Raw genomic sequence first — 27,585 nt, 5'->3', positions numbered from 1 at the left:
ATTTATTCGTTTTGATTTTTATGTCAGATAGTATTTCGTCATAATACGCAATCTTGTCACGTGATTAGGTCAGCTGATGTTTGTCAACAAAAAGAGGAAGGTGTCTTTCTTTACTTCTTTGTGTCAAACATTTTCGAGTGCGAAGTTTTTAGGACTTGATATTTTATTTATGTATTTATTAACTGGTATACTCGATTGTTTTGTTGTTACTTGACTAGTTTCATATCTTTTGATGTTGTGACTTGTGAATAAGTGCAGTGCAGGCCAGGTGTTTTTGTGATGTTTAATAATGGGTTGAAAGTTGAAAATATGTACAAAACTCTACTAAAATATGACCGTCGATTAAACTGTTAATCTAATCATAGTATTACAGTTTTTAATGCCATGTAATGTCTTTTCTCTACTTGTTCATTAAATAAAAGGTAGCTATAATCTGAGATTTTTGTCTGGTAGTGTTTTAAATACGCAAGCTAACACCAATTATTTATTTGTTACCTATTATCTAAAAGTCAGCATATAATAAATAAAAATTTGTGAACCTTGTTTGTTGCCAAGCGACCATATTGTTTGACTCACTTTTGCATCAAAGTAACTTTCGTCCTTGTCTGTTGAAAATGTATACCAAACCTCCATAATCACAAACTCGACTAGGCATTCAGTCTAGTAATTTGTGAAATAAAAGTTACACTGCATTTCTAGGGTCAACCTGTCTGGCATCTGTGGTAATTGCTTGGAGCTGCTATTTTCAGTTTTGTGTTCCAATTGGAAATTACCAATCAACAAAAATGCAATGGATATTTTTAGTTGAATAAAAGCAAACATAACCAATTCATCAACTTTTTTGCAGCAAAAAAACATTGTTGTTTGTGTATTAAAATATTTTTGTCAACTTGTTTGTTAACAAAAACAGGAGTAAACATGACCGGTGATCGAACTTTTAAGCAAAGAAGAAGCTTTGGTAAGGTTTTAACATGTTTGTGAAGTGCTTCAGTTTAATAAATCAGTGTCAATAAAATCTAGTATAGCGAGTAGCTTGAGGTAAATTAAAACTTGAAATATTTTTTCCTTGTCCATTTTCATTCTGCATGTATGCAACCTTTTTGCTTGGGTCAAAGTGGTAGTGATATTGTGGAGGTGCCCTGGAACGATGCTGATGCAATAGCATAAGAGTGAAGGAAAGCTTAACTTTAAGTATTTGTTTGATGTCAATATGTACAAAAAACTGAAACGCACAACTTGCTTGCTTAAACTTCTTAGGATAAGCAGCGTTTAATTTAAAACTTCTTGGTACATGAAAAGGATAGAACGCATAATTTCCATCTAGTCGATCAAGAAAAAAATACAAAAAATATGGCCTTGGGCTATTTAGAAGTTGCCCACCCTTGTTGTAGAGTAATAAAATTGTATGATTGTAATAATATGTTCTTAAAATGCTACGAACATTTATAATACTAGCGACAAATTATAGCTAAAGGTTTTTATTTGCCTTTCACTTGTACATAGATTTATGCAAGCTTAAATGCAAGCATTGGCGTGGTTAGGGAAAATGGTAAAAGAATCTTCACTACCTCCTACTCTTGATGTCACACAAAGTCGTTTGCAACATGTTTAACATAAAACAAGTTTTTTTCTACCAGGCAAACAGTGGTGTTACATTATCATTTTAGTTCTTTAGGGTTTAAGGTTGCCTCGGCTGTGCTTGCCAGCCTGCCAATGAGTGGTAAAAAAAGGCAGTGATTTTATCAGTTTTAAAAGACACGTTAATAGGGTATCAGTAATATCAATGCTTTTTTACCACTCGTTTTCCTATTTTAGTTACAACTACTTTAGTTTTAGCTTTTGGTATTGCTTTGTATGTCTAAACTCTTTTATGTGTTGTTTGCAGAAGACAGAGTAAGAGATGTGAGTGAAATCAGACAAGAACACCCTAACAAAATACCAGTAAGCTGCACCAAAAACAATGTCATAATCATCAATTTTGTTGTGTTTATATTTGAACAAATATTGTTTTATTGTAGGTCATAATTGAGCGTTATCAGGGAGAAAAACAACTACCAATACTGGACAAGACAAAGTTTTTAGTCCCTGACCATGTTTCTATGTGTGACCTTGTGCGGATTATAAGGTAAGCAATTAAGATTGTCGACAAGTTGTAGTCAATTGCTATGCATGCAAAAAATGTTTTCATGGTGTAATTCTGTAGGTAGGATCCGGTTCAATGAAAGGGGATTACAAACTTTTGAAATGTTTTGGTAGTTAAAAAATAGTTAATAGTTAAAAAATATCTTATCTTATTTTGACATTTTACAAGCACACTATTGTAGCATATTTAGTGTTATGCAGACATCAATATTTTTCTGCAGGAGACGCCTTCAGTTGAGCCCTAGTCAGGCATTCTTCCTTCTGGTGAACCAAAGAAGCATGGTTAGTGTATCTGCATCTATTGCTGAGTTGTATGAAAAAGAACGTGATGAGGATGGATTTCTGTACATGACGTATGCCTCACAAGAAGTTTTTGGCACCAATTGAATTAACATTTGCATGTCTTGTTAAATCATGTGGATTCTACAAAATCATTAAAAAAATACATGTACCTGGAAAATTACCAAGGGAGGATCCAATTCAACACTAAAAAAACTATTCATTAGATGTTGTGTTTGCTTGGTGGTATATTATGTTAACTGTATGCTAAGTTTTTATGTCACTGTTTATTGTTTTTAATGCCACACCAAGTCTTGTGTTTACTTGTTATGATGGTTGCCAGTGTAGTGAAAGCTGGCTAATCAGTGAAACTTGTTGCAAATAATTGCTGAAACACTATTTGCCTCATTGATTTAGAGGTATCATAAGCTTTTTTATTCTTTTAAGCACTTGTAATTCAAGTTTACTGTTCTTAGTGTCCTGTAATAAATGTACATTGGCTTGGCATTAAAAGTTTGTATGCATCCTTCCATGAAGTATAAACACACAACAAAATGATGTCACCAGTAATGTTTACAATATGATGTAGGGACTGCAAACATAACAGTATCAGTTTGGCATTGCAATTAGCTAGTGTAACTGCCTTAAATTATGACCAAAAAAAACTTATACGTGATTTGCTGGAAAAGCATTAGGAAAGGGATAATGGTCCTATTCAAACAGGATGCACTCCCACTGGGTATTATATAACCAACTAAAAATCAAAACAATGCAATTGCACATAAGTTTATTTAATGAAGGCAAAGGCAGGACTTTACACACTGTATTCAGCATTAAACAAAACATAATGTTTGGCATGAAGCACATCACATCAATGTTTTAATGAACATTATCACTAAAATAACACAATGGAAACTACACAGTGGCGGTTTAGGCTTAAAAGACTGCAGTTATGAACCAGAAACACTGACTTTCAAAGATAAATGAAGTTTGTTATCAGTTAAAGTAACAAGTTGGTGTTATTATAGTTTTAATTACTAAAAGACATAGTTTAGTCCTAAAAAAAACATTTGTTTGCATTGTGCATATCAGGTGAGAATTATGACAGTTACATGCATACACACAACTAATAAAACATTTTCATAAGTAGTGTATGACGACAACAGCATAAATCATTATGACAATATCATTTCATAAATATGTAGTTGTGCATATGAACTGAACTACTTGCTTCGTATCTTCAGACAATTCAAACAGTTTCTGCATATAGCTGCGGCTGATTAAACTTGTAACTTTCTACAACAGGTTTACAACAGGTCTTATTATAATTTAAATGCATTTTTGTGAAAATCCTAGAATAAGCTGATTGTTTAGTTCAGCAAACAGTTTGGGCAAAGGATCTCACACACAAAGCACAATAAACAATGCGTTGGGACGGCAAGTTCATGCATGCATGAAGCATACATGTTACGGTACAGCAAAAATATTGCACATGGAAAATCCACAGCAGCTTTTGAGATCATGTCATGGACACACTCAGCAAACTTGCAAAGTATAAAGGGCGTTGTATTATCACTATTATTATTGGTGTAATAAAGTTTGCTAATACACTGGATGAAAACTTAACGCATACTACAAGGTAAAGACAGGCACTGTCATTGTTAAAAATAACATGTGTAAAAAATAATGTTTTGGGGCGGGTTGTTGCCAACATAACATTAAACACCAAGGATTTTAAATCATTGGCAAAAAGGTCCACATCACAAATGAAATCAAATCTGAACTCATTGTACATTTAAGCAGAAATGGAAATGACTTTGAAGTTTAAACAATTTTGTACCTGCCAACTTAAATCTTCCATAAACGTATTTTTTTGACAAATTAGTATTACTAGCAAATATTTTTTTGACATTCTTTTTCAAAAAGGGTTCTTCTAAACAAGTTATGAAATAGCTTCGCTGATTACCATTTGTTGAGAAACATCATTTAAAGAAACACAAATATGCAGTGGCAAAATAACAGTAAAACTTGAAGAAAATGTTCACAGCAGAACTTGTGATGATCTTGCAACAGTCACCTATTGTTGAACATTATCGGAATAGGAATGTCATCCATGTTGGGCATTACCAACACTTTCTACAAAACAATATCAATTACTGGAGATTTTAGGCATAAGGGAGTTGCAACTAGGAGCAAATATTCACGAAGTCAGCAGACAACCCAAGAATCTAAGGTTGTTTAACTAACTTTGGGTTGTAAGACTTAGAGTTACTTTTCTAGGTCTGACCAATAAACACTTGTAGACCCCCAGTTTTAAGGTTGCACAACAGTCACTCTGTATTATTTGTTTTTGTTTTTTCTTTCAAAGCAATTTTTTTACAATTTATTAAAAAAAGTTTTACTTACTATAAATTCTTGCTGAAGTTTGTTCTCAATCCAATCAGTTACATGTGAAGTCTTCACAACTCTCTCACCAACTTTTGGATGAGCTTTCAACACAATATGTGGAGGTTCACGAAAACCGTACCTGGTAAACAAAAATGGATGCTGAAATAAAGCCATTGTCAGTACATATGTTTAAAAAATGTCATCCTAATCTAATGAGGACAACACAACTGGGAGGGTTTTATTGGCCTTATTTCATTATTTGGTGTTTGTATTTACTAAAAAGTAAACAATGTATTTACATTTTATGTCATTTTTATGTTTAAGACAGACAATGATCTATAACAATCAGCTCATTCCTCGCTATAAAATTTTCACTAATATTTTTTTACATGTTGTTTTTCGCGCTAGAATGGCGTTTGGTTTTCACATATGTAAGCTTCACAAGAAGTCTTTAAAACAAAATACTTACCATACTCGGTCAGTTGGGGGTGGTGCAATATTAACAGCGAGAGTTCCTTTCAGTTCAAGTAGTTCAACAGACAAAAGCATGGGAGTGTTAGAGACAGTCTCTAGCTTTTTACGAATGTATTCACTTTCAGCGGCTTTTTTAAAATATTTTGATTTGGTGATGCTATCCATGATCCTGACCCACTTTTTGGGGTTGGGGCTGCTTATTACATGGGACTGACCGGTTTCTGTCCCGACATATTTCACTGCATCTTTAACAATTTGGGGTCTGCAACCAAGACAGAACTATGATAATCTTTTGATTTAGTGAACTAAAAACGACAGAAAGTGCTTCAATTAATCACATTGACTGATGAGAAGTAAATCGTCAAAATGTTTTTTTAAGAGGAACAATAAAAAATGACAACTTACACAGCAGTTTGTACTTGATCAACAAATCTTGTAACTGGTGAGTCATCATCATCATCTGATGACTCAGCACTATCCTCAGCATCACTGTCAGTTATTGCAGAAGTTTTTTTCCAGCTGCACAAAATATTTTTTTGAAAATGACATATATTTAACATATTATTTTATCGTGGATCCTATGTAAGAATTTTTCATGCTACAACAGAGAGAGGAAGCATCTATGTAGTCAATTCTCAGTTTTATGGTAAAGTTAGTTACCTTGGCTGGGCAAATTTAAATTAGCCTGTGTTTACAAGTCACCTTATGTTCTGAAACCTTTTACTAGTAACTTTTAAGTAACCGTCGTGTATGTAACTGAGTTATTTTAAACAAACATGAATAAATGTGCTTAGATTATTATATCTATTCCATGCTACAGAAAAGACAGCATCTATGTCACGGTGGACGGTTGTCATAGTAATGTTGTTTTGCTTGTGCAGTGTACATAAGCACCATGTACTGTTTACATAGTGTCTGGAGTATTGTTTCGCCTGGATTAAATACCTTTGTTTTATTGTGTCAGATTCTAATTCTTGTTTCCCAAGCTTTGTTAAAATCATCTTTGTTTTTAGAGTCATTTGTAAGCTTCCTGAGTATGTGATTTCCATATCCATCCAAGTTCCCTAAAAATCCCTCCAATTTATTTTACATTTATTTTGTTGGGTAAAGTGCTATGTTATGCTGTGTCAACAAACAGAGCCATTGTGACAGACAAACATTTTTTGCTGTAAAAAGTAAAAAAAACATGCACATGTATTTGAGAAACTGTTTACAACACCATTAGTGTAACACATCTTAAAAGAAACACGGTGTACACCAAATCACCATTTAGTGTTTTGGTGGCAACATGTTATTTGTTTAAATATTCTCTATTTAAAACACATGTTTACAATCACATATTGGGGATAATACAACATTTAATAATCTTAGAAAGAGAAAAAAAAGTGTATGTTGTATTGTGTGCTTTTACACTGAGGGACAAAAATTGATAAATAATTTAACAAATAACAATTCAAAATTACCTGTGAATCAATTTTTGGAAGAGAGATTTGGTGGATAAGAGGCACAGTGTCACCCAAATTCATTTCAGTTAATTTGAGCTCTTCCATGAAATAAGGAAGCTAAATTAAAATGCCAATTTATAAAATACAGGATTTTAGAGCAAGCGCAAAAAGAGTAGATGTATCTATTTACACAAAAAGTTAGCATTTGGTTTAAACTTGTTTGTTATCTGACAGAGAAAACCAAAATAATAATAAAATTCAGCTTTGGTTAAGTTACCCTAGTATAAAGGTAATTTAATAATGTTTGAAGATTTTACAACATAGGGCAGTATTCCTAGTGTGTTTAGTTGAAAAGAAAATAGAATATAATACACCCTCACTTTGATTTTGTCAAGTTTCTTTTGAATTTTAATAGAAAGCCATTTCGCCCATGATTCCTGTCGCAGAAAATCGAACATCACACGACCAACAAAAACATTCATCCAAGCGACTTCCAAACCAGGTTCGGCAGTGTCATCATCACTCATCTGTGGCAAAACATAAAAAAACTCTATATGCACAGACCATAAAATGTACACAATGTCTGATTAAATTTAATGTTATATATACAACTAAACACATTAAATTAAATTAGCAGATTGACATTTCTATGAAATTAAAGTACACTAATACATAACCGTTTTTTAAATATGTCAAACCATAAGTACCTCAAATTAATTTTCTGAAAGTATAATTTGGATTTCCTATATAGTGCTAATTAGTCTACTTTATGTTCTAATTAATGATGAACCACATAAACCTTTTGTCATAGTAAATTTACATTAAAAATCATTGTATCATTATCTGTACATAGGATTGTACCACAATATTGTTTCTAAAAGCAAAAACAACTGGGTTCCCACACATGTTAATGTGAGAAAAAGTGACAAAATTCATCTAGTAAGATAATTTTAACTGTTAACCTTAAAACATAACAAGTGTAGTTTAAAGTCTCAATTATGTTGTGTTTCTGCAGAGAGATAAACCAAAGCAAATTTTAAAACATGATAAACAATATAATTTTTAACCACCATTTGTAACACATATTGACAGATACGATTTTACCAAACACAACACTACTGACAAATAAAACCATGTCATCTTTTGGAAGATTATTCATGCCCACCTCTCACCTCAATTTTATCTCTGATTCCCTTCTCTACTTCACCTAAATACAAAAAAAAATATGTCTGTACAAAATTAAATTGACAGTTTCCATAGCAATGCTAACCTTTTTGTTGATCAACTTCAGGAAAAAGTCTTGAAACATGGAGAAAATAATCTCGATATGCTTTCATTGGATCAGTATTAATCGTGTCAACTTTGCACAAAGTTGAAGCAACAAAAGTTTCTAAAAATTCATTCCAAACATATAAAAAAATATTGAAACCACCTCAAGTAGCTGAGAAAAGTAACCATAAAAAAACAGTTTTCTAACCATCAAACAAATAATTAAACAAACATGTTTAAATTGAAAGATAAAAATATCAATGTGATACCTTCCTCATAGTGATTTTCTATCACTCCCCATTCATCCTCACGAATAGGTGAATTTTCATCCTAAAAAAGGGGAAAATAACTGATAAATACAATCCTAATTAAAATTTCTTCAGTGAAATTCGGCTTATTTTCTGTCTTGGTGTGAAGTTTTTAATTCAAGCCTGTGACATATGTATCTGTATCTATCTCTACTTATGTCTGTTTAAAATTAAACTTTGGCTGTATAAATCAGTTAAAATATAACAACGAAAGTTGATCTAGTTATTGAACAAGCATCTTTATTTAACAACAAAAATTTAAGTCACCATTAATGAAAAACTTTTCTTTTAAGTGCTTTGATGAAGAATTGCACAAACTTTTTTGTTTTTATCGAAGAACAATGCTTAAGACTTGTTTTTGAATAAATTATAAAAATTATTTCAATAAAATCAAACAGATGCTTCTATGTAAATCGAACAGAAGCTTAACCAACCTCATCCTGCTGTTTACTTTCCTCTTCAGCTTTGGCCTTTTGCTTTTGATGAAGGATAGCAAGATTTATTGAACGTTGAATTCTGTGTTGCAATCCAGAAAAAGTGAGATATGTATACTTATGGAAAAAAGTGTTTAAAAAGGGCAATAACAGTTTCTTAGCTGATTAAACACTTATGCAAACCACATACAGATTTTTGATGTGACATTGCGCTTTTGGTTTAAGGGCAAGAAAAAAAAACGACAATTTTATGCTTGCAAGATCTTGCATCACCATTTTTATTAACTTTGACATATTTTTGGCCACTTGTGACCCTCTTGTTGGTAAAATGTAACTGAAGAAGAAAAGTATTTACCTGTAAAACCATTCCTCTTTTTGTCTATCAGTTCTACCAAATAGATAAACAATGATGGTACTTTTGGTGGCGTCCGATTCAGAGACTTCTGTGGAATTTTTCGAAGCAACAGGGCTTCCTTCTGTAACATTGATGTTGAACATTTGATTTGCAGTTGTCCCAAATTTTAAATTCAACAAAGCATATTTACCTGGTTTTGTTTTAACAGGAATTTCAACACATATTGGATACTTTTTACTCCATACTCGTTTTTTTACCAAACCATCGGGTTTGAGAAATACCTGTTGCAATAGTTCAGATATTAAGACTACAATTTTATTTGCGAAAAAATTTTAACAAGAAAAATGGAAAGTACGGCAAATTAAACACTTTTGACACAAAATCTTGTGAGAAAAAATCAGCTTTATTAACAGCATTTAACTGTACCTTGGCATTAGTAACATCATACAATCTTTGATAGACAACATTGGATACTGGTGTACTTCCTTCATTGTAAATACTTCTTCTTGGTATACTCCTGCAAAAAATACATCATTGAACACTTTAAACTAGAAAGGAGGCTCCTGAAATTACAAGGTATTTAAATGGCATAGTAAACAACTTAATGTCAGAAATCATTACATAAAAGAAAGGTTGTAATGACTTAGAGATAATTGAAAGTTAAAAGACTTTACAGTGTGTTTGAAGCATGTCACCTTGATGAAAAGGACATTTATAACGTTATTGTTTCATTTTATAAAAGAAGAAATTTTCACAGACACATCAAGTTGCCAAGTGGGAATGGCATTAATTAAAAACACATTATGGTTTCTAAACTTGAAACAAGCAGATAATTTAAGATGCTGAGTTATACATCACTATGTGGAAATCACTGTCTACCAGTCATGAGACTAACATCCTGGGCAAAGATTGGGGATGAGCCAAAACTGCAAATATTCTGTTTGGTCGAACAGAGAATCTTATGTTAATGCTCGGTGAATGGCCAAGCACGCTTGGTGCATTCTGATATCACAAAAATTCCCAACGCCACGATAGTTTTGTGGCTTTCCAAGGTCCATTACGTTACCAGCAGTGTATTGGGCTGTAGAGGCCCAAGAAGTATGCATTTTTTTAACATGATAAAAAAAAGGTGACTTTTGTTCTTCGACGCTATTTCGAACACTAGTTTTGTATGTAAGCAGGGCATGAATATGCAAATTTAATGCTCAGATCAGTTTGTGCAGCTGTTCAGCAGAGCAAAGAGCATTAAACACAGTGATGCTCAGTAGCAAGTACTCGGGTTTTGGCTTGGCTCGTCCTATCCCTAACAAAAAGTATGTTTTTAACACACAATTGGATCTATTACGGGTAACATGTGGCTTTTGACCTGGATAGACTGTGAGCAAAAGTAATATTTTGATGTAACATAAAGAAAAAAAATGGTGTTTGCTTTAATGTTCTTGTTTCAACAATACCATTCCATCAGCTAAATAGTCACAGCTTACACCGAATTTTCAACTTACTTGTGTGGTGTTTGAAGTCTCATAGTATTCCGGTCCAAAGTCACAAACACACTGTGGGTGTTACTCACATGATACAATTCAGGATCATATGATTGGCTCTCATTCATCCAACCCTGTGAATTGAATGTGCAATGCATGAAAGTTTGTTTTTTGAAATTTAGCAGTGGTGCTTTGAGTTCTTTGAAGCAAGCAAAAAGCAGAACCAGACACAAAATTAAATAATAAACATGTTAATTCAGAACCAGAAAGCAATTGTTTAAAGTTTTAAATAAAATCACCTTGATTGGCTGTTCAGGATTGTAAATGTTTTTCGGAACTTCGTTTGGAATAGATTTATTTACAAAACTTGTCAAAAAAGGCTTTGGTCTTGTCGATTGTGGAGCAACAATACAAAGAAAAACAGTTGAAAACACAGTGCCACACAAAAAACCTGAATAAATAAACAAATAGTACACCACACCTGGTTTGCTTGAAAAAAAAACATTCTTTAGATTAATTATTCTTGTAATAGGTTATCTACAATTAAAATGTTGATGTTTGTGTTATCAAGCAACACAAAAAAACTGTATTCTTATCATAGCCAATAAATAAACAATTTTACAAGCATTTCACTTTTTTAACAGATTTAATGATATTCAACACGTCTTATTATCGATGAATCAAATCAAAGATTTTAAAGAAATGTAAAATATCATAAAATCCAGTAGTAAAAATATCTAGACACCAGCTTGAGTTATTCTAAACAAACAATAATTTTTAGGTGCTAAAATGCCTCTGTTGAAGACAATTGTTTTACTTATGAGAAGTCCTTAAATATCTTAGAATCAAACTGATACAATGCAATCAATGGAGATAGTGAGCATTGTCTATATTTTGTGTTGATATTATACTGCTTAAGTAGGACAGGGGTGCCATTCTTATTGTTCTGTTTCAGAGTTTTAAACTGGGCTATAGATTTTTTGGCTCCAATACGATTTTTTGCATTTTATAGTTTTTTTCGGCTCCAAAAAGCAAACAAAATATCTTCTTGTTGCATTATTCATAACAAATACTCCATTTATGCTTTTAAGTGGTAACTAAGTGGCAACAAAAGTTTCCCACATGACAGATAATGTCCTGAAATTCAAGCAATGTTTTCAACTTACTGTTTACAATAACCTGCAGATGAGTGGGGACAGGGAAAACAAAGTACATGTATACAAGTAGCACCAAGAAAGAAACAAGCAAATATGATGGGGTTTCATTGTCCTCTTCAATATGAAGTAATTCTGAACTTGTGTTGTGTGCAGATTTGTCAACTTTTGTATCATTGTTGCTAAAAGACAAAAAGCTGGTAAAACTAAATAACCACATTCAGTCACACTAAATCAGAGGTGCACAACCTTTTTGCTTTGACGACCACATTACAAGATCTTATTTTACCAAGTGTTTCGATGTTTTTAGCTTATGTGTTTCTGATGTAAACAATTAAGATTTTATTCCTTATACTGGTGGCAGAAAGTCTGAAAGCCTTTTTTTTTACTTTTATCTCTTGTTTCAGATAAACCATTTGGTAATCAGTCGTAACTTCTTATGATGTCATACATAAATTTGCTTTTGCGTATGGCCGCATATTTAGCACATTGCTGCAATGTTGATTGTCAAACACAAAGCTATGATATCTGGGTTTTTTTTAATTATAGAATTAAAACATTAAACACTGCCTTTTGCTTTTAGCATAGTAAGCATGGTTTGCAGTGAAATGAAAACAAAATCCATACTTTAGCAAATCGCTATTTTGGCAAAGCTCAGTATCTTTGTTAATTGGCACTTCAACATTTCCAGAAGTAACATTTCCAACATCTGATTCTACATTTTTATCAACAATATCTTCATCTGTTTGGTCAACTCCCCCAAGCAAAGCTGATAAACTCATCGATAAGGAGCTACAAAACAGCAGTTTGAAATTCTATAAGGTTCTGTTGGATGTTTTTATATTACAAATTTTTAGTTCTATTTTCAACAATAACTTAATTGACAAAAAAAGTTGTTCATTTATTCAGAGTTAGTCCTTACCGAAAGAGAGAAAAAAATGATTGTAGACGATATGTGTACCCTTCAGTAAAGGAGACAATAATAATTAATCAGTAAAAACTAATGGTGTAAACATACCTTGCAGCATCACCAGATGGTTTGTGCACTACTGAGGAGATATCTTTTAAGCTATCAGTCTTTTTTACAACTTTTTCCCCAGCATCACTTAGGGTTCTTGTTGATTTTCTTTGAATGTCCTGACAATTTAAAATCAATTATTCATTTGTGACAAATTTTCCCTAGGCCAGATAATTATAACAAGAAAGCTTTCAGATGTACATGTACATTAAATAGGCTCTAGTACAGTGGTTCTCAACCAGGGCCCATACCTGTAAGTTTCATCCCAGTTACACAGTCATTGTTTCATTCATGTAATTTTTGACAAGGCAGAATAAAGTGGACAGTGACATTGTATGTAAGATTTAAGGAACAATTTTCCATATACATACCCAGTAACAAAAAAAATGTCTACATAAAAAATTGACTACAAGGAAAATTGTCCTACATGGGAGTAGTCATCCATTTCCTCCTTCTTTTCATCATCATCTTTCTTTTTGTAATACAGAAGTTGCAGAGGATCAACCACTTTTTTCTGAAGTCCATGTAAGAAAGATGTCACTTCAGTGTCTTCTCTACTTTCAACAATTTTCTCTGTATCTACCTAAAAAGAATAGCTTTCATCAACTTAACCTTCTACAGTTTTGTTTACACAAAGGGGAGTAAAAAAGCTTTCAGTAAGTCTGGATTTAGTATTATACCTTGCAAAGGGGACAAAATTGAAACATATTGGTAGTGTTAAATATGCTAAGACAACTCACTAAAGTCTTGAAACAAAACTGAAAGCTAGAGGAGCAATCAACAACTCAGTAATTGGTTCCCAATCGGTCATACACAAAATATTTTTCTTTTTGTGCAGGAGATTGTTATGAGGCTGTGGCTACATAACTTTTTGACACATTTTTACTAGTAAGCTCCACATTCAATCCTCATTTCATTTTTAGTACACTTCATTTGGGCAAATTATTGGAATAGCTTTTTATGTAAATGTTTTAAACATACACACTTTGCAAAACTTGCAACAAATAGGTTACTCGTATGCATGTGGATGTAAAAATTGGTAGCGGCAGTCACTGGCGTAGAGTACCGTGCGCGGCACCTTATAAAGTCAAAATCGCATCTTTGTTCAAGTTACGTCGGTTCGGTAAAACGTGTTTCCAGCTTAACAAATGCGCTTGCATTCATGCCATTGTCGGTTGAAACGTAACAATTGTAATTGTTTCGCAATAAATGAGCATTTTGATGTAACATAAACATGACTTATAGACTAACGTTTTAGTATTATTTGTCGCAATAACTCTCTGCAATAAAAAATAAATATAAAAATATTTAATAAATTTATTCCTAAACCGAGTTTAATGTCCGTTTGCAAAGCTCTGCAACGGCTTAAACTTGTTCCAAGGTGACCTAAGTTTAAGCGTCAACAATACATAGTCCGCTATATTTAAATCGTGAACTGCTTTACTTTTATTTCCAGCCGTAACACGTTACTTTAAACTTAATCGTTGCTAAAATGGCTGACTCGGCAAATCGACGCACCGACGCACAGCAAACGTTCCAATCAAACACAAAGAAATTGCGCCAAGTGGCTTGCAAATTATTGTGATAGAAGCTACATGCTTAAGCACGTAAAAAGTGTCGTTATTTGGTCTTATACGGGTACAGATACTGTACATGGTATAGGCATTGTTTTTGGGAGATCAAACGGCGCACCCCCAGTATTTTCAAAAACTCTACGCCTATGGCGGCAGTAATAAGATACAATTAAATTTCTCTGACAAAAGCTATACTATCTGTGTTTAAAGGCTGTTTAAAAACTGAAATAGTAGAAAAGTTATGTTGTGCCAAGGCATCAGGAAAGGGAACAAAAATTACAACATAAGCAACAATTTCCCCCAATCTCAACCATCCCACTGATTTAGCAAGCCCATGTTTTACTTTTATCAAACCAGAGTGATCGGATTTCTGTGGTGTTTCAGTTTGCTGACTTTCAGTGTCAACCACATCTGGAATAGAAACATCGAAAGTTGATGAATGAGTAAGACCAGGTAGATTCCGACGAACACCATCAGTTGCTAAAACACAACAAAACATGTAAATCATGGGGTCGAATACATGCGTCCTGTATTCGAATACATTACGAATACTTGCATAACTGTATTCAAATTCATGAATACTTGGTAAATTTTGTGTGACAGCAATTCGAATGGTATTCGAATAAAACGAGTCAAGTATTTGTATTCATGAATTGTTGACCAAACTACAATGACAAGTAATTCGAATAAACCAAGGCATGCATTCATATTCATGAATTCTACGCACTTTTTGGGCAATTCAAATTGTATTCGAATAATGGGAGTCAACTATTAGTATTCATGAAAAGTTGACCAAAAAACAATAACGTGTAATTCAAATACTATTCGAATAAACCCCAAGCGTGTATTCATATTTTAGATGTAGCAATTGAAATTGTATTCGAACTAGAATAGTGGTTTTCCTATATATTGCCAGTTTATATATATATACTACATCATATTTAACAATGTATCACATATACCATTTACTATATTTATAATGGATATATATTTGGCACCAGGGGCGTATCCAGAAATTTTTAAAGGGGGGGGGGGGGGGTCCAACACATTTTTTGGGGGGAAATCCCTAATGACGTCATTATGATGTCACACTTCGTTCAAAACGACACGTTATGCGGCAAAGCACTTTTTCCAAAATTGGCGGTTTCTCTACCCATCTAATTGACAGGAAGAACAGGTAATTTTAGCGAAAGCTTTGTAGTTTTCTGATTTCGACGCTGCTATCTAGCTTACTCAGCCAAACTGCAGCTGCAAAATCAGCATGACTGTCAGGTAATCAAAATCGTTGCTTAAAAAAACAGGGCCCAATTTCTAAAGAACTAAATCTCTTGCTGAAGCGGTAATCCTATTGTTAAGTTGCCAAGGTCAAAACTAAAGGTGGTAACTGCAGAAGGCATAAATTGTGCCTGGCAAGTAACGAATTACCCTAATAACATAACCGATTTACATCGATCTAATGTTTTTGACAAACTATTACGTGTTTGGCGGATCAAAGCAACACAACATTACACGTTTTTAACACTTTTACATTGTTCAAATGCAAATTACATTGTTCAGTTTGATATGTTGCACTTAGTGCAGTTACCACTTAGCAAGAAACTGCTACCAGCGTCCTAGCCGGAACGTAACTTTCCGATTGTTAGCGCATAAACCTCCTTATTAAACCCTTGTTACGTCACAATTGGCGATTAGATAACAAGCGAATACAAGAGATTGAAGGCTCGCGTCTTTGAGGTAACGACTCCCTGTTATCACGCAGTGGTAAACGGAACGATTTTGGCCTATTTAATTTACGCACAACTTTTTGAAAAGGGGGGGGGGGGGGGGTCCGGACCCCCAAACCCCCCTTGGATACGCCACTGTTTGGCACCTACATTTCATTGGGGCCCTATCTTTTTCCTGGCACTTTATAACATAATTGTTTCTGCAAGCATAATCTAATGGGTTCCAACACATATGCATATGCGATTTGGTAACAGTAAAAATAGGGCACAATCATTGTTAGATATTTACCAATTTACTATACACATCATTTGATCTACACATATGATTGTTTTTGCAAGCAAAAACGAATGGGTCCCCACACACGCGATTGTGTGGATTTATGGTAAACATACATCCTGGTTATTTTTAGATTCTTAAGGAAAAACTTAACCAACTTTAGCCTTAACCCAACTTAAGCTTTGTTTATATTCTTTTTGCATCATTATTGTCATATAATTACAAAAAAAACAGTAAATAAGAACAGGAAAAATACTTTCAATTTAATCTCATGCTTTGACCTTGATATTGTCGTTCAAGGTCAGTTTTCAAACACAATTTTCCAAAACTGAAAATGTGCTTGATAACTTAATAAAACGACATAGCATAGCTGTGCAAAAACAGCTGATTTCTAAGCACCAACACAACTGTCTCGTAAAATGTCCGCCTGGACGTCAAGCTGAGCACTCCCGCTGCATTCACACGCCTTAATCGTAAACAAGTGAATTACTACTTTGAGAGATGAGACTTCTATCTGACTGACAGTGTACACATATTGTGGGCTGTAAAAGTAACTATTTGGCCGATTAAGGCAAATTTTTAAATACTAAACGAATAACCTACTGCAAACAATTGTTTAACATTTCAGCACATTAGGGCTTGTATTTCTGGCCTAAAACTTATTATTTTGGGGTTTAAGGGGTAAAAATGTACTTGGGTCAGTACAGCCGTTTTTAATTTTTTTTTGTATTGGGGGCCTGTGGGTGAACCACTGGGTCGTTTGGGGTCAAACTTCAGGAGGATCAAATTCGGAACAATAACTAACATCTGTGCAAATTTGAATAAATTTAAAGCACTCTTTCTTGACCAAACGCATTTAACAAACCAGCGTTAGACAGAAACAAATATTTTGGGGTTTAAGGGGTAAAAATGGGTAAATCTTTTTTTAAGGTACAAAATTCTTTGAAATACCTTATATTGCACCAAACAACAATGCATATAACTCCTTAATGAAGTACTTTAGCAAGTATAGCCATTTTAAAAAATTTACATTTTGGGGGGCTGTGGGTGAACCGAGGGATCAAACGGGGTCAAAATTCACATGGACCCTCTTTAGACCAATATCTATAATGTGTATAAATTTGAAAAAGTTACCATTTCCATTCTTTCTTGACCAAAACGTGGGAACAAATCCGCGTTAGATGGAAAAAAAGAAAAAATGAAAAACACACAATATGTGTCCCCTTCAGGGAAGGGGACCCATAATTAATAGTTCTAGTTATTTGTATTCACAAATGTTCAGTTGTTGTAAGAAGTAGGGTTGGCCCGATACCAATATTTTGAACCGATACCGATACCCGATATTTTTCCCCAAAAGTACTGCGATCCGATACCGATACCCGATACTTTGCAAACAAGCAAAAACATTTTCAAACTCATGTATTTGTAATGTGTTTTCCCATCACAGTTAATTTAACAACACACTGAGTCTATAATAAATCACTTAAGGCCGTAAAATGCCCAGGTCTGGTAAAGACTCTTTGGCAAATCAGCTGGCGAGCTGACGATGCCCTAACGACGGTGGTGCATTGGAGGCATAACTAACGATTGGTGCACTTGTTGTTACGCATCTGATCACGTGATTACGTTTATGCTACGCGCTTTGCAACGTCTTACCGGCGTCTATTGTTTGTAACGTCTTACCGGCGTTAATGTTTTACGACTTTGACAACAAAAAACATTTAACGATCATGGCTTTAGGCAGAGAATGGGATTGTCTGTTAATATCCCCAAAACAGTGAAGGAATCCCAAAACATATGACGTTTGGGTCATTTCTTAACGCCAACTTTTGTATTGCAAAATCGCAGGTAGTTTAATTAGGATTTAAAAGTTCACCTAACGGCATAGAAAATAATTTGTCACTGATAACACTAGGAATGTCTAAATACACTTGGCCATACAAATTAAACACCTGCCGTTTCGAAACTTATGCTTACAAACGTCTACAATGAACTTTGTGCGTTGTGACGCTCGCTCGCAATTAACGCGGGCCTAAAAAACGTGTTGCGGCATTAAGTCGCTGTAGCGATTTAGGTCATCTTATTTCATTAAATCCAAAACGAACGCGTTTTTTAGTTGTAGTCCCATAAATATTTTATCACAGCCGATGGTTGTTGTTTTTTGCCTCCTTTTATTTTCAATTTTATTTTTTATGATAAAGTCTCAAAAAAAGTATCGGTACTTGTACCGATACCGCTAAAGTATCGGACGAGTACCGATACTGCTCGAAGCATCGGGTATCGGCGCCGATACAGTACTATCGGGCCATCCCTAGTAAGAAGCAAACAATTCGAATAGCATTCGAATCCACCGATTCGGATATTTGTAGTTGCGGAAAATAAAAGACATAAAACTTAAAAAGTATTCGATCAAAAAGTAACATGGGTTTATGAATTGCAAATTTATTGGTAAAAATGTAAACCAACAAGCTTTTTTTGCCACATTAGCTTGACTGATTTAAGTCTCCGTTATATAAATTTCACCAAATTTACATGAGATGTTTGCTTCATGAACACGCTACACCTGTCATGTGCTGAGAACAACCCAATGTTGCAAGCTTTGTAACACAATTCATTTATGTAACGTCACAATTAAACTTCTATGTGTCATTGTTTCGTAACATTACCAAAAACTTGTCAAATCAGGTCACATTCACTGCCAATTTGGATTGTATTCGAATCTATTTGGCAAAAATATGTAGCAAAATATTCTCGACTACTCCTAGTCCGGAGGTAATCGACAATTCGAATTGTATTCGTAAAAAATATCGTGTATTCGAATTCGAATAAATTTACTCAAGTGTTTGTATTCATGAATTGTTGGTTCAAAAGATAACACCAACTATTCGAATTGTATTCATGCACCATCGAACGAAAGCCAAAATCATTCGAATACAGCACGAAGGTGGCAAAACCTGTATTCGAATGCATTCGAATACGAATGACGAAAGATCATGACACAACAAATTTTCAACTATCGAGTAGTGATGGGACGGGTACCCGGTACTCGGTACTCGGTATCGATGGTATCGAACGATTTCAGTGGTATCGATACTCGTACTCGGTATCGAAATATTTTGTCTCAGTTTTCGATACCAACGTGCGAGTACCGAAGGCCGATTTACACCATAAGAATGCGGGCAACTTTATGCCAATATTTGCTTCGGACAGCACAAAATCGGGGAAAAGTTCCGCCAGGTTACGTATATTTTTTTTGCTATCACGTGGTGATTACATTTTTCGGCGTGTGTGTGTGCACGCCTGTACCCCGACCATGGCAGATAAATTAGCCAGTGATATACAACTAAGTACAAGACTACACTTAAGTACTCGGTAATCGTACTCGGTATCGAAGGTATATACATGTGGTACTCGTACTCGGTATCGGTACTCGCTTCAAAACCTGGTATCGTCCCATCACTACTATCGAGTATCAAGATACAACCTAAACTATTAATCGCATTCGCAATTTGTTAGCTCAGTTGGTAGAGCGCGAGTACCGGAAAGACTCCTGTCGTGGGTTCGAATCCCACCACAGGCTAGATTTTTCTAGCCTACGCCTTGCCAAATGATGGTGAATGCTTGGTGAGCCATACCAAAGTCAAAATTTTAAAACAATTATTCTAAAATACCTAGTTATGCTTCTTTAAACATAATTATGTACCTAGTTGGGGCTCTCTGTACTGTGTTCACACAACAAAAGTTTAAAAACAATTTTGAAAGATGTTGTCATAAATGAGACTCACCTTGTTTCTTGAGGTTGGTAAATATTTTACCGCGATTGTGCCATAGCGAACTAGCTGTGTAATATCCCCCTCCAGATCCCCCATCAACGCTATTCTCTGGTGTTGCTGATGACTCATCATGCAGATGAAAACCACCAAGAGAAGAACCACGACTTCGCACTGTCCTATAGTTTAAAAAATATATTGCAGCAAACATTTCGGCAATAATGGTTGTAAGTAGTGATGCACCGGACCCGCCTAAAAAGGTTCGGGCCGAAACCGAATAATTTCGGCCAAATCAGGCCGAACCTAAAATCCTGTTCTTATGGATGTTTTCAACTGAACCTTGTGTCATGGATGCGAGTGAAGTGAATTATGATAAATCAAAATCACTTACACCATCTGGAAGCTTTATTAAACTTGCAATATTTTGCAGACAAAGTGGCTCGTATTTTATAGATACAACAATTAGTTAATTTATGACGTTTTGTATAGGTGAAAATGCTAGTTTGGGCATTAATTCCATGCAATCAAAAACATCGAAAAACAGCGTATTCGGCCGAAATGTTTCGGCCAACCGAAACTTCGGTGCATCACTAGTTGTAAGTAATGAAGCCTTTTGAATCCTTGTAATGTACCCAACTGTTTGTTAACAAGCAAAAACTGGAGTGTAATCTTCATTCCAAACAGCTGATCATGTATTAAAACTATTTTAATGTAAACCAGGCAGGTCAATATTGTCATCAAATAACAAAACATGCTGCTAATAATTTACCCACAGAATCACCTATTCATGAGCATAAAAAATTATGTGCAAATAATGTGCGGGCATTTCTTGTCCTTTGTGATTGCTGACAGGTGACAAAATTATATCCATATTACAAAAACATTGTTTTTGCAAAAACAAACGCATTCTTATCAACCTTAAAAACAACATTTCTTCAATTACTTGATTTCATTAACATCAAAGAATCAAGTTTACATGGTGCAGAGAAATCTGTGATTTAAAATTTACCACAACAATTTATCATTTATTTGTTTAAAATATAATACAATCATTGTGCTTATCAGTGGTAACAAAGATTACTAAATAAAAACAAGACTGGATTTAATATCTGTGTTACGCTGACACAAACTAGCATCAAAAACAAATAAAAATGCTTGATATATCAATGTTATACCACATTTACCAATCCCAAACTATTCTATAATATAAAATACAAAAATGCAATAGCTGCAGAATTGTAGACTATTACAAAAATTGACACTGAGTCATCAGGCTCAAAGACAGGAATACTTAATTATTGTGAACCATTATGCAATTCATTCATCAGCAATAATGTTAGAGTTCATCAGCTTGTCAGTTATAAATGCATTAACTCATTTTTAGAACTCTACCAACAGTTTTTTTCACATTGACATTCATCAATGTCATCAGAAACATGTAGTCCTTACTTCTTCATTATACTTCACACCATGTCAAATATTCGACCATACTTTACAATACCAGTTAAAAAAATACAGATATGTTAAAAAAGAGTTTTGTTGTGTTAAAGAACACTTTAGGCAGCAAAAACTCTTCCATAGCGAAAATGGGTTGAAATATTTTCAATATTAATCTAATTAAGTGACAACAGTACTGCAGTGATGTTTGAAAGACTTTTCCAAAAACATTGGTACATTGGATGTATGTATATTGCATTTAATAGGTTTGGTGTAGACCATTGTAATATTGATGATGGCATGAGTAATCATCCCAAATAAAAGACAGTAAAAAGTATATATTTAGTAGATTGACACACACACAAAAAAGTATATGAAGCTGTACGTTGTTGAATGTAATTTTTTGTGTTAAACATGTTTTGGATTGCTGCAAATTCCATTAACCCAAACATTTATCCTATAAGCTGATTACTGGCAGGTAATGTAAATTTCATGTGGATAATCCGGTCAAGAAATAAGCCTCACAGTAAATTGCATGATTAAAACTAAAGATTGAGTAATGTACTGGAAATTATGAATAAATGTGGCTCATATCATCTGGTAATTGATATTCCCAATTTCAGAACACTTCTTTTGCAAAGTTTAAACAGTTAAAAATAAACTTTAGTGAAAAAAATAGTCACCTTGAAGGTGTAGTTGTGTGTTCAGATATTTGTCCATTTTGTTCATAATCCCCATCTTGAGAGGATATTGAGGAACTAGATGGTCGTCTGGCAAGTGGATGATCTTTCACACTTTCACCCTTCACAACCTTGTCAAGGGGAAACAAATCAGTAATGTATATATTAAAAAACGAAAAACAATCTTTCAAAAATTGTAACATACTCAAACCGTGCGCATATGTGCACCAAAACGTTTTTGTAGAATTGTTAAAGTCAATGACGGATTTTTTTGTCTTACTATAAATGGTGTGCGCCTTTAAAATTTTGTTACTTTTAAGGTATCTCCTAGTAAAATACTTCACGAAACACAAGTACAACAGAAAAATACTGGTAAATAGAGGAGATGATGACATGTATACAATTGTTTCAGATAGAGCAGAATAAAACTTTATCACATTAACAAAATTATTTCACATTATATAATAGTGATACTCATAAGTGGTGACATAGCGGGCCCAAACTTGGTAATAGAGTCTTTCGTTTTTTTAAATTAGTAACACTTTCTTAAATTGGTACTGTCAAATATACAAATAAATGTACATTGAGGTTCTGATGATTTAGCTAAAAATATGCATTTACCTGTCTCGCAATATCTTTGTCCATTGATAAAGATCTTCCTTTTTTATTGTTCACAGCTTTGATAGTTACAGAATCTGTCACAGAACTTGCAAAAGCAGGAATTTTTGAAGTTCCCTGTAACGGCTCATTATCTTCTTTTGACATTCCAACCACATTCAGGTTAGCTTCGGTGTTAATCTTTTTTGACCCACTATTCTTTGGTAGACTGCTTTGAGATTCTTTACAGAAAAAGGTCTTGTTTTCCTCTGTATCATCCACAATAGACTCTTCTAAATGACGCATGGACAGTGCTTTAAGCCCTTTTGCCATTGTGTGTTATGTCCAAACAAATAGTGCAAAATGAATCATTTTTCTACAAATTGATCACAAAACAATAACAGCACATACTATTTTTGTTTGACAATGAGTTTGTAGAAAAGAAAAAAAAAAGTGTAGAAAAAAAAGTTTTTAAAGTTTTAAATGTTAGACATACTGGTAAAAATTTAGTAAGTTGATTTTAAATGTAATGTTATGGTGATTTATTTCTGTGGAGTCTAAATTTCAGTATATTAACACTAGAAATTGACCTGAGTAAAACTGGCCAACAAAAAAGTAAAAGATACAATACTTAAATTTTGACACAATATTCTATGCTTTTAAAGCTTTTCAGCACACAAACTTTTGAAAAACAAATATTTTTCAGTTATTACTATGCAACAGTCTGCAGAACATGGCAGTTCCCAACGAGATCTCACGTGCAAGGCCAATTTCAGCAGACGCAAAACAAGTAAAAGAGGCCAAGGCAGTACAATTAAATGCTTTCCGTGCGAAATTTCCGCATGCAACCCCCTAAAATTGGCGTGCAAACATTTTTTTGAAAAAATAATCATGCGTGCAGCTGCCACACTTTGCAGACTGGACTACGCATATTTTAAAATTAATATTTGGCAGTAAACACTTTCTAAAATATGAACATTTGTTATTGTTTTTGTTTGCAAAGCAACAGGCTTAAAGCATCAATCGAACAAACGCTTTGCGATGCAGTTGCAAAATAATAAAACAAATTACATATTACATAATATAATGCTGGGAAAATAATAGTTTCATAAAAGTGGCGTAGATAAACTCATTAATATTACAGATTACTATTAATAACTTACACTTTCCTAACAAGCTACTACAGTGCAGTCCTCAAATTGCAAATGTGGTAATAGCTAATACGTAGGTTAATCAAATACATATCAATATCATTAAGCAAACTGTTTTAAACATGTTTACAGGTAATTTTAACTCAACAATGCTGTGTCAAAATGTTCCTGTTGTTGGTTGTTTCAACGCTGGCGTGGATTTGTTTTTCTAAAAGGTTAAAGGTCAAGTTGGTGGGAATGTTTTTGTTCATAGAAATCGTTCGATGGGATTTACATATTTGTAAAGGATGTGTTAGAAAACCTCTAAAGGGGGTCACAAAGCAAAAAAGGTTAAGATACACGCTATAGGTGTACGATATTACCATCACCCAAAACAGTAGTTCCCAACCGGTGGTACGCGACGGCATTCCTGGTGGTACACGAATTCAATTCAATTCTTTATTGCCAGTGCCACGCATTCGAACTGAAATAACTTGCAATAATAGTTTGGAAACTAATAATTGACTGACGGGGTCATTGAAAGGTCAAACAATGGTCATTGAGTCAACGACCCGTTATTGTCGCTTTAAGAATAGAAGGAAAGTGGACATGTGGAATATCGCTTTTGAAGCAGCAGAACCAAACAAGACGCGGAAATGCAAGAAGCAAACATTGATAACACCGAAAACAAAGGGAATAACATTCCTAAAAAATCTAAACTAGAGCGATAGTTTTGCACGAATCGTTATACAATGCGATTGCGAGACTCGAGTGCAATAAGCATAGGGTTACCACATGGGCGTCCGCAGGAAAAAATACAGGGGAGGGCAAAACTATCGTCACATCGCCGTTCGATAAACGGTATTTCAGAACAAAAATCATCTGACTGTGCTACTCATTCTTGCCAATCCCAAAGTAGCAAAATAATACAATAAACACAATATTAAACATCACTGAAGTATGTGGTAGGTTGGCAAATACTTTTTAACGGAAGTAGGATTTACATTGACGAACATTATCAAATGTAACAACAAGTACAGTGAAGATATCACATAATGCCTGTTTGACACATCCATCAATGACGTAATAATATGCTTGTTACCGAACTATTGTTAAGTAATAATGTTCGATTCATTTAATTTGTTGTAAAACCTTATTCTGTTCTGTTACAGCAGGGGTTCCCAACCTGTGGTACGCGTACCACTAGTGGTACGCGAAGGTTTTTCAGGTGGTACGCGAGTAGCTTCCGTTTTGTTCACAGAAACCTGGATTTACAACCTTATATTTTGTTTATCTGGTTTTGTTCACACACAAAAAAAACATTCCCCAGGCCTATTGTCATCGTTACGTAACTATTTCTGTTGTTTCGTATCATTATGATCTTCAAAATACAGGTCATGTCAATTGTCAACAAAAGCATAGTTGCTACTTGCTATGAAAAGCCGTACAACGGTGTGGCACAGTTGGCGTTAATTATGTCAAATGATTAATTGCTCTTGATAGATATTATCTACTGTTTTGTAGCTTAAGCTTCAAAAAGCGTTGAATGAAATATGATTCGAACAAATTAGTTGTGCTGCAAGAAGTGGTACCATGCATAGAGCACATTAGTTATCTATGGTGGTACGCGTGGCAGTGCAGAGCGTCCAAGTGGTACGAGATCGTAAAAAGGTTGGGAACCCCTGTGTTACAGTTACACTTGTTATGAAGGGGTGGAGATCCACGGCGTCTTCAATTTACGTTCCAGGAATAGTTTTTGTATAACACTGTGTGAATGTTTATTGTGTTTTGTTTTAAGTTCCGACCGTTTGCGTTTTTCTTTTTTCCAGGGGGGGGGGCACGTGCCCCCTCTTGCCCCCCGCTGCGGACGCCCATGGGTTGCCATATTTTATGATACACAATCCCTGACAAAATTTACCTCAGTTGCATTAACCCAGTGGTTTTCAAACGTTTTCATTAGTTTTTTCTAAACGGTCCAATTGCCATTATTTCGAGGGCTCGCGGTCCTTAAGCTCGAATGTATATTTCAGAAAAACGAAAGTTGATTGCAGGATTTAAACTAGTTATGCAAAATTGCGCATAACAATGATTCAAATCTGACATCACAGACAATACAAAAACATTACAATTGTGCGCGAACAATTGCATTTTTGTTAGTTGTCATGCAATAAAGCCTATTGTTTAGCAATGGACAGGTCGATTCTCACTTTCACTTTGACTTAAACTTATTCAGTTGCACAAACTGACGCCAAATAAGAACATAGAATTACCCTTTTCGCGGTAACCGCAAAATTGCCTCACGGACCCCAGTTTGAGAACCGCAGCGATAACCTTTTTTGCGATCCAAACACTTCTATTTTGAAATAAATTTCGAAAATTCGAAAGTCACGCACGGCGACATGAGAAAACGTTATACGATACTCTGATCCGACATTCGACTTTTTGTTGTCATATAGTTCCTTGCATATGAGGTACACAGTTAAAGCAAATGAAACTTCCCAAGTTTCCACGTTGCATCGAATGCTGTGGTTTCTTGAGACGCGGGTTTTTATTTGCGTATTTAAGGCGTATTGTTAGACAACTAGTAACAAACAGGTATTGTTACGCGCACACACACACTGCAAAACGAAAAAGTAACCGTGTGCGTTAACCTGCGCGCCGCCAGTTTACGTCTTTACGTTTCATAGCATAGACGCGGTTGTAGTTTACTAGAAACTTTCTCTGTTGGCACACGTACATTGATTTCATAGTATATTTAATTTTTGTTCTTAAATTCCTGACTTTTAAGTAGATTTTAACATTTCTCCCTGACGCAGATTTAAACACTAAATTCCCTGACATGTCAGAGAAAATCCGGACGTATGGCAACCCTAAATAAGCATAATTGGACAATTTTTGGATTTGAGTAATACATGAGATCAATCATTGCAAAACAACGCGATGTTAAGGTACGCTCGTGGGCGAAGGCAGCATGTCAACACAAGTTTCACATGGCATATCTGGCAACAAGAAAGTAGCCTACCTAACTTTCTTTTTTAAAGGCGTGCAAGCAGACATGTTTAATATGCTATCTGGCATGTAGGCCTACCACAGTTTGAAACCGAATGCCAATGTGGTGTTGTGTTGATGATTCACATTCTGCCAAATGTTTGTCATAACTTCTCATACGCATTTGTAAACCTGAGAATTTGCAAAAACGGCTTTCAGAAGTTTTACCACCAAACCCCTTCCGTTATTCAATCATATTCGAATATGTTGTGAACGATCGGTGGTGAAGCATCGCTTTGAAAGCAGCCTATTTTTATCTCGGGTGTATTTGGTTATTGTGACGCCATGTATACACATCACGGTTACCAAAGCCTATGTTTTATGTTGACTTTGACTGTTACAAGGCAAAGATTCTCTTCAAAACATTTTCAAGGGGTTTGCGCTACCTAGCCTACTGTACAACGATTTACGAAAAAGAAAATACCCTGGCACGCGTTTGTTTAATCGAATTGTTTACAATTTACATGTAAGAAATTGCAAAAAAAATCTGGAAATTAGGTAATTCCTATATACCTGTACATAGAACGAGATGTTCCTAGCTTACTAACCAGCCTGGAAATTGAGTTGCTGTACCGTATTTATCTGTAACGTAAATTTAATT

General features: G+C 34.5%; 2 protein-coding genes across 3 annotated transcripts; one reads left to right on the top strand and one right to left on the bottom strand.

Annotated features, from left to right (window-relative positions):
• Nucleotides 1–827: 827 nt before the first annotated feature.
• LOC145220069 (microtubule-associated protein 1 light chain 3 alpha-like) lies at nt 828–2,951 on the top strand. The gene is made up of 4 exons (XM_080087367.1): nt 828–958; nt 1,886–1,941; nt 2,019–2,125; nt 2,364–2,951. The coding sequence occupies exons 1-4, from the start codon at nt 919–921 to the stop codon at nt 2,527–2,529; spliced, it is 369 nt and encodes a 122-aa protein (XP_079943493.1). The 5' UTR covers nt 828–918; the 3' UTR covers nt 2,530–2,951.
• A 240-nt stretch (nt 2,952–3,191) lies between these two features.
• LOC145220054 (testis-expressed protein 2-like) lies at nt 3,192–23,239 on the bottom strand. 2 transcript variants are annotated; one of them, XM_080087359.1, is made up of 24 exons: nt 22,831–23,239; nt 22,213–22,340; nt 20,108–20,271; nt 14,665–14,801; nt 13,175–13,330; nt 12,748–12,866; nt 12,357–12,521; nt 11,742–11,911; nt 10,875–11,026; nt 10,597–10,709; nt 9,521–9,611; nt 9,285–9,375; nt 9,095–9,215; nt 8,740–8,821; nt 8,267–8,327; nt 7,999–8,118; nt 7,901–7,935; nt 7,109–7,255; nt 6,747–6,845; nt 6,229–6,347; nt 5,689–5,802; nt 5,279–5,545; nt 4,828–4,948; nt 3,192–4,557 (listed from the first exon to the last, which is right to left on the bottom strand). In XM_080087359.1, the coding sequence occupies exons 1-24, from the start codon at nt 23,137–23,139 to the stop codon at nt 4,495–4,497; spliced, it is 3,144 nt and encodes a 1,047-aa protein (XP_079943485.1). In that variant the 5' UTR covers nt 23,140–23,239; the 3' UTR covers nt 3,192–4,494. The 2 variants fall into 2 exon arrangements, with proteins under 2 accessions (XP_079943485.1, XP_079943480.1); XM_080087354.1 differs by having other exon boundaries at nt 9,095–9,375.
• Between the last annotated feature and the right edge of the window lie 4,346 nt (nt 23,240–27,585).

Source organism: Phallusia mammillata, chromosome 1, assembly GCF_965637545.1.
Source record: "Phallusia mammillata chromosome 1, kaPhaMamm4.hap1.1, whole genome shotgun sequence".
NCBI classification, from domain to species: Eukaryota; Metazoa; Chordata; class Ascidiacea; order Phlebobranchia; family Ascidiidae; genus Phallusia; species Phallusia mammillata.
Note: the sequence above shows the minus strand (reverse complement) of the source record. Positions and strands in the feature narration are given on the sequence as shown.

Bases quoted from the DNA above. Each gene is read 5' to 3' on its own strand.
- LOC145220054 (XM_080087354.1), bottom strand. From the start codon at position 23,139: ATGGCAAAAGGGCTTAAAGCACTGTCCATGCGTCATTTAGAAGAGTCT. The intron at 11,027-11,741 runs GTAAGTTGAAAA...TTATTTATTCAG, and splicing joins TCTGCAGGTTATTGTAAACA to GTTTTTTGTGTGGCACTGTG. The intron at 4,949-5,278 runs GTAAGTATTTTG...TTTGTTTACCAG, and splicing joins CCCCCAACTGACCGAGTATG to GTACGGTTTTCGTGAACCTC.
- LOC145220069 (XM_080087367.1), top strand. From the start codon at position 919: ATGACCGGTGATCGAACTTTTAAGCAAAGAAGAAGCTTTG. The intron at 959-1,885 runs GTAAGGTTTTAA...TGTTGTTTGCAG, and splicing joins TAAGCAAAGAAGAAGCTTTG to AAGACAGAGTAAGAGATGTG. The intron at 2,126-2,363 runs GTAAGCAATTAA...ATTTTTCTGCAG, and splicing joins GACCTTGTGCGGATTATAAG to GAGACGCCTTCAGTTGAGCC.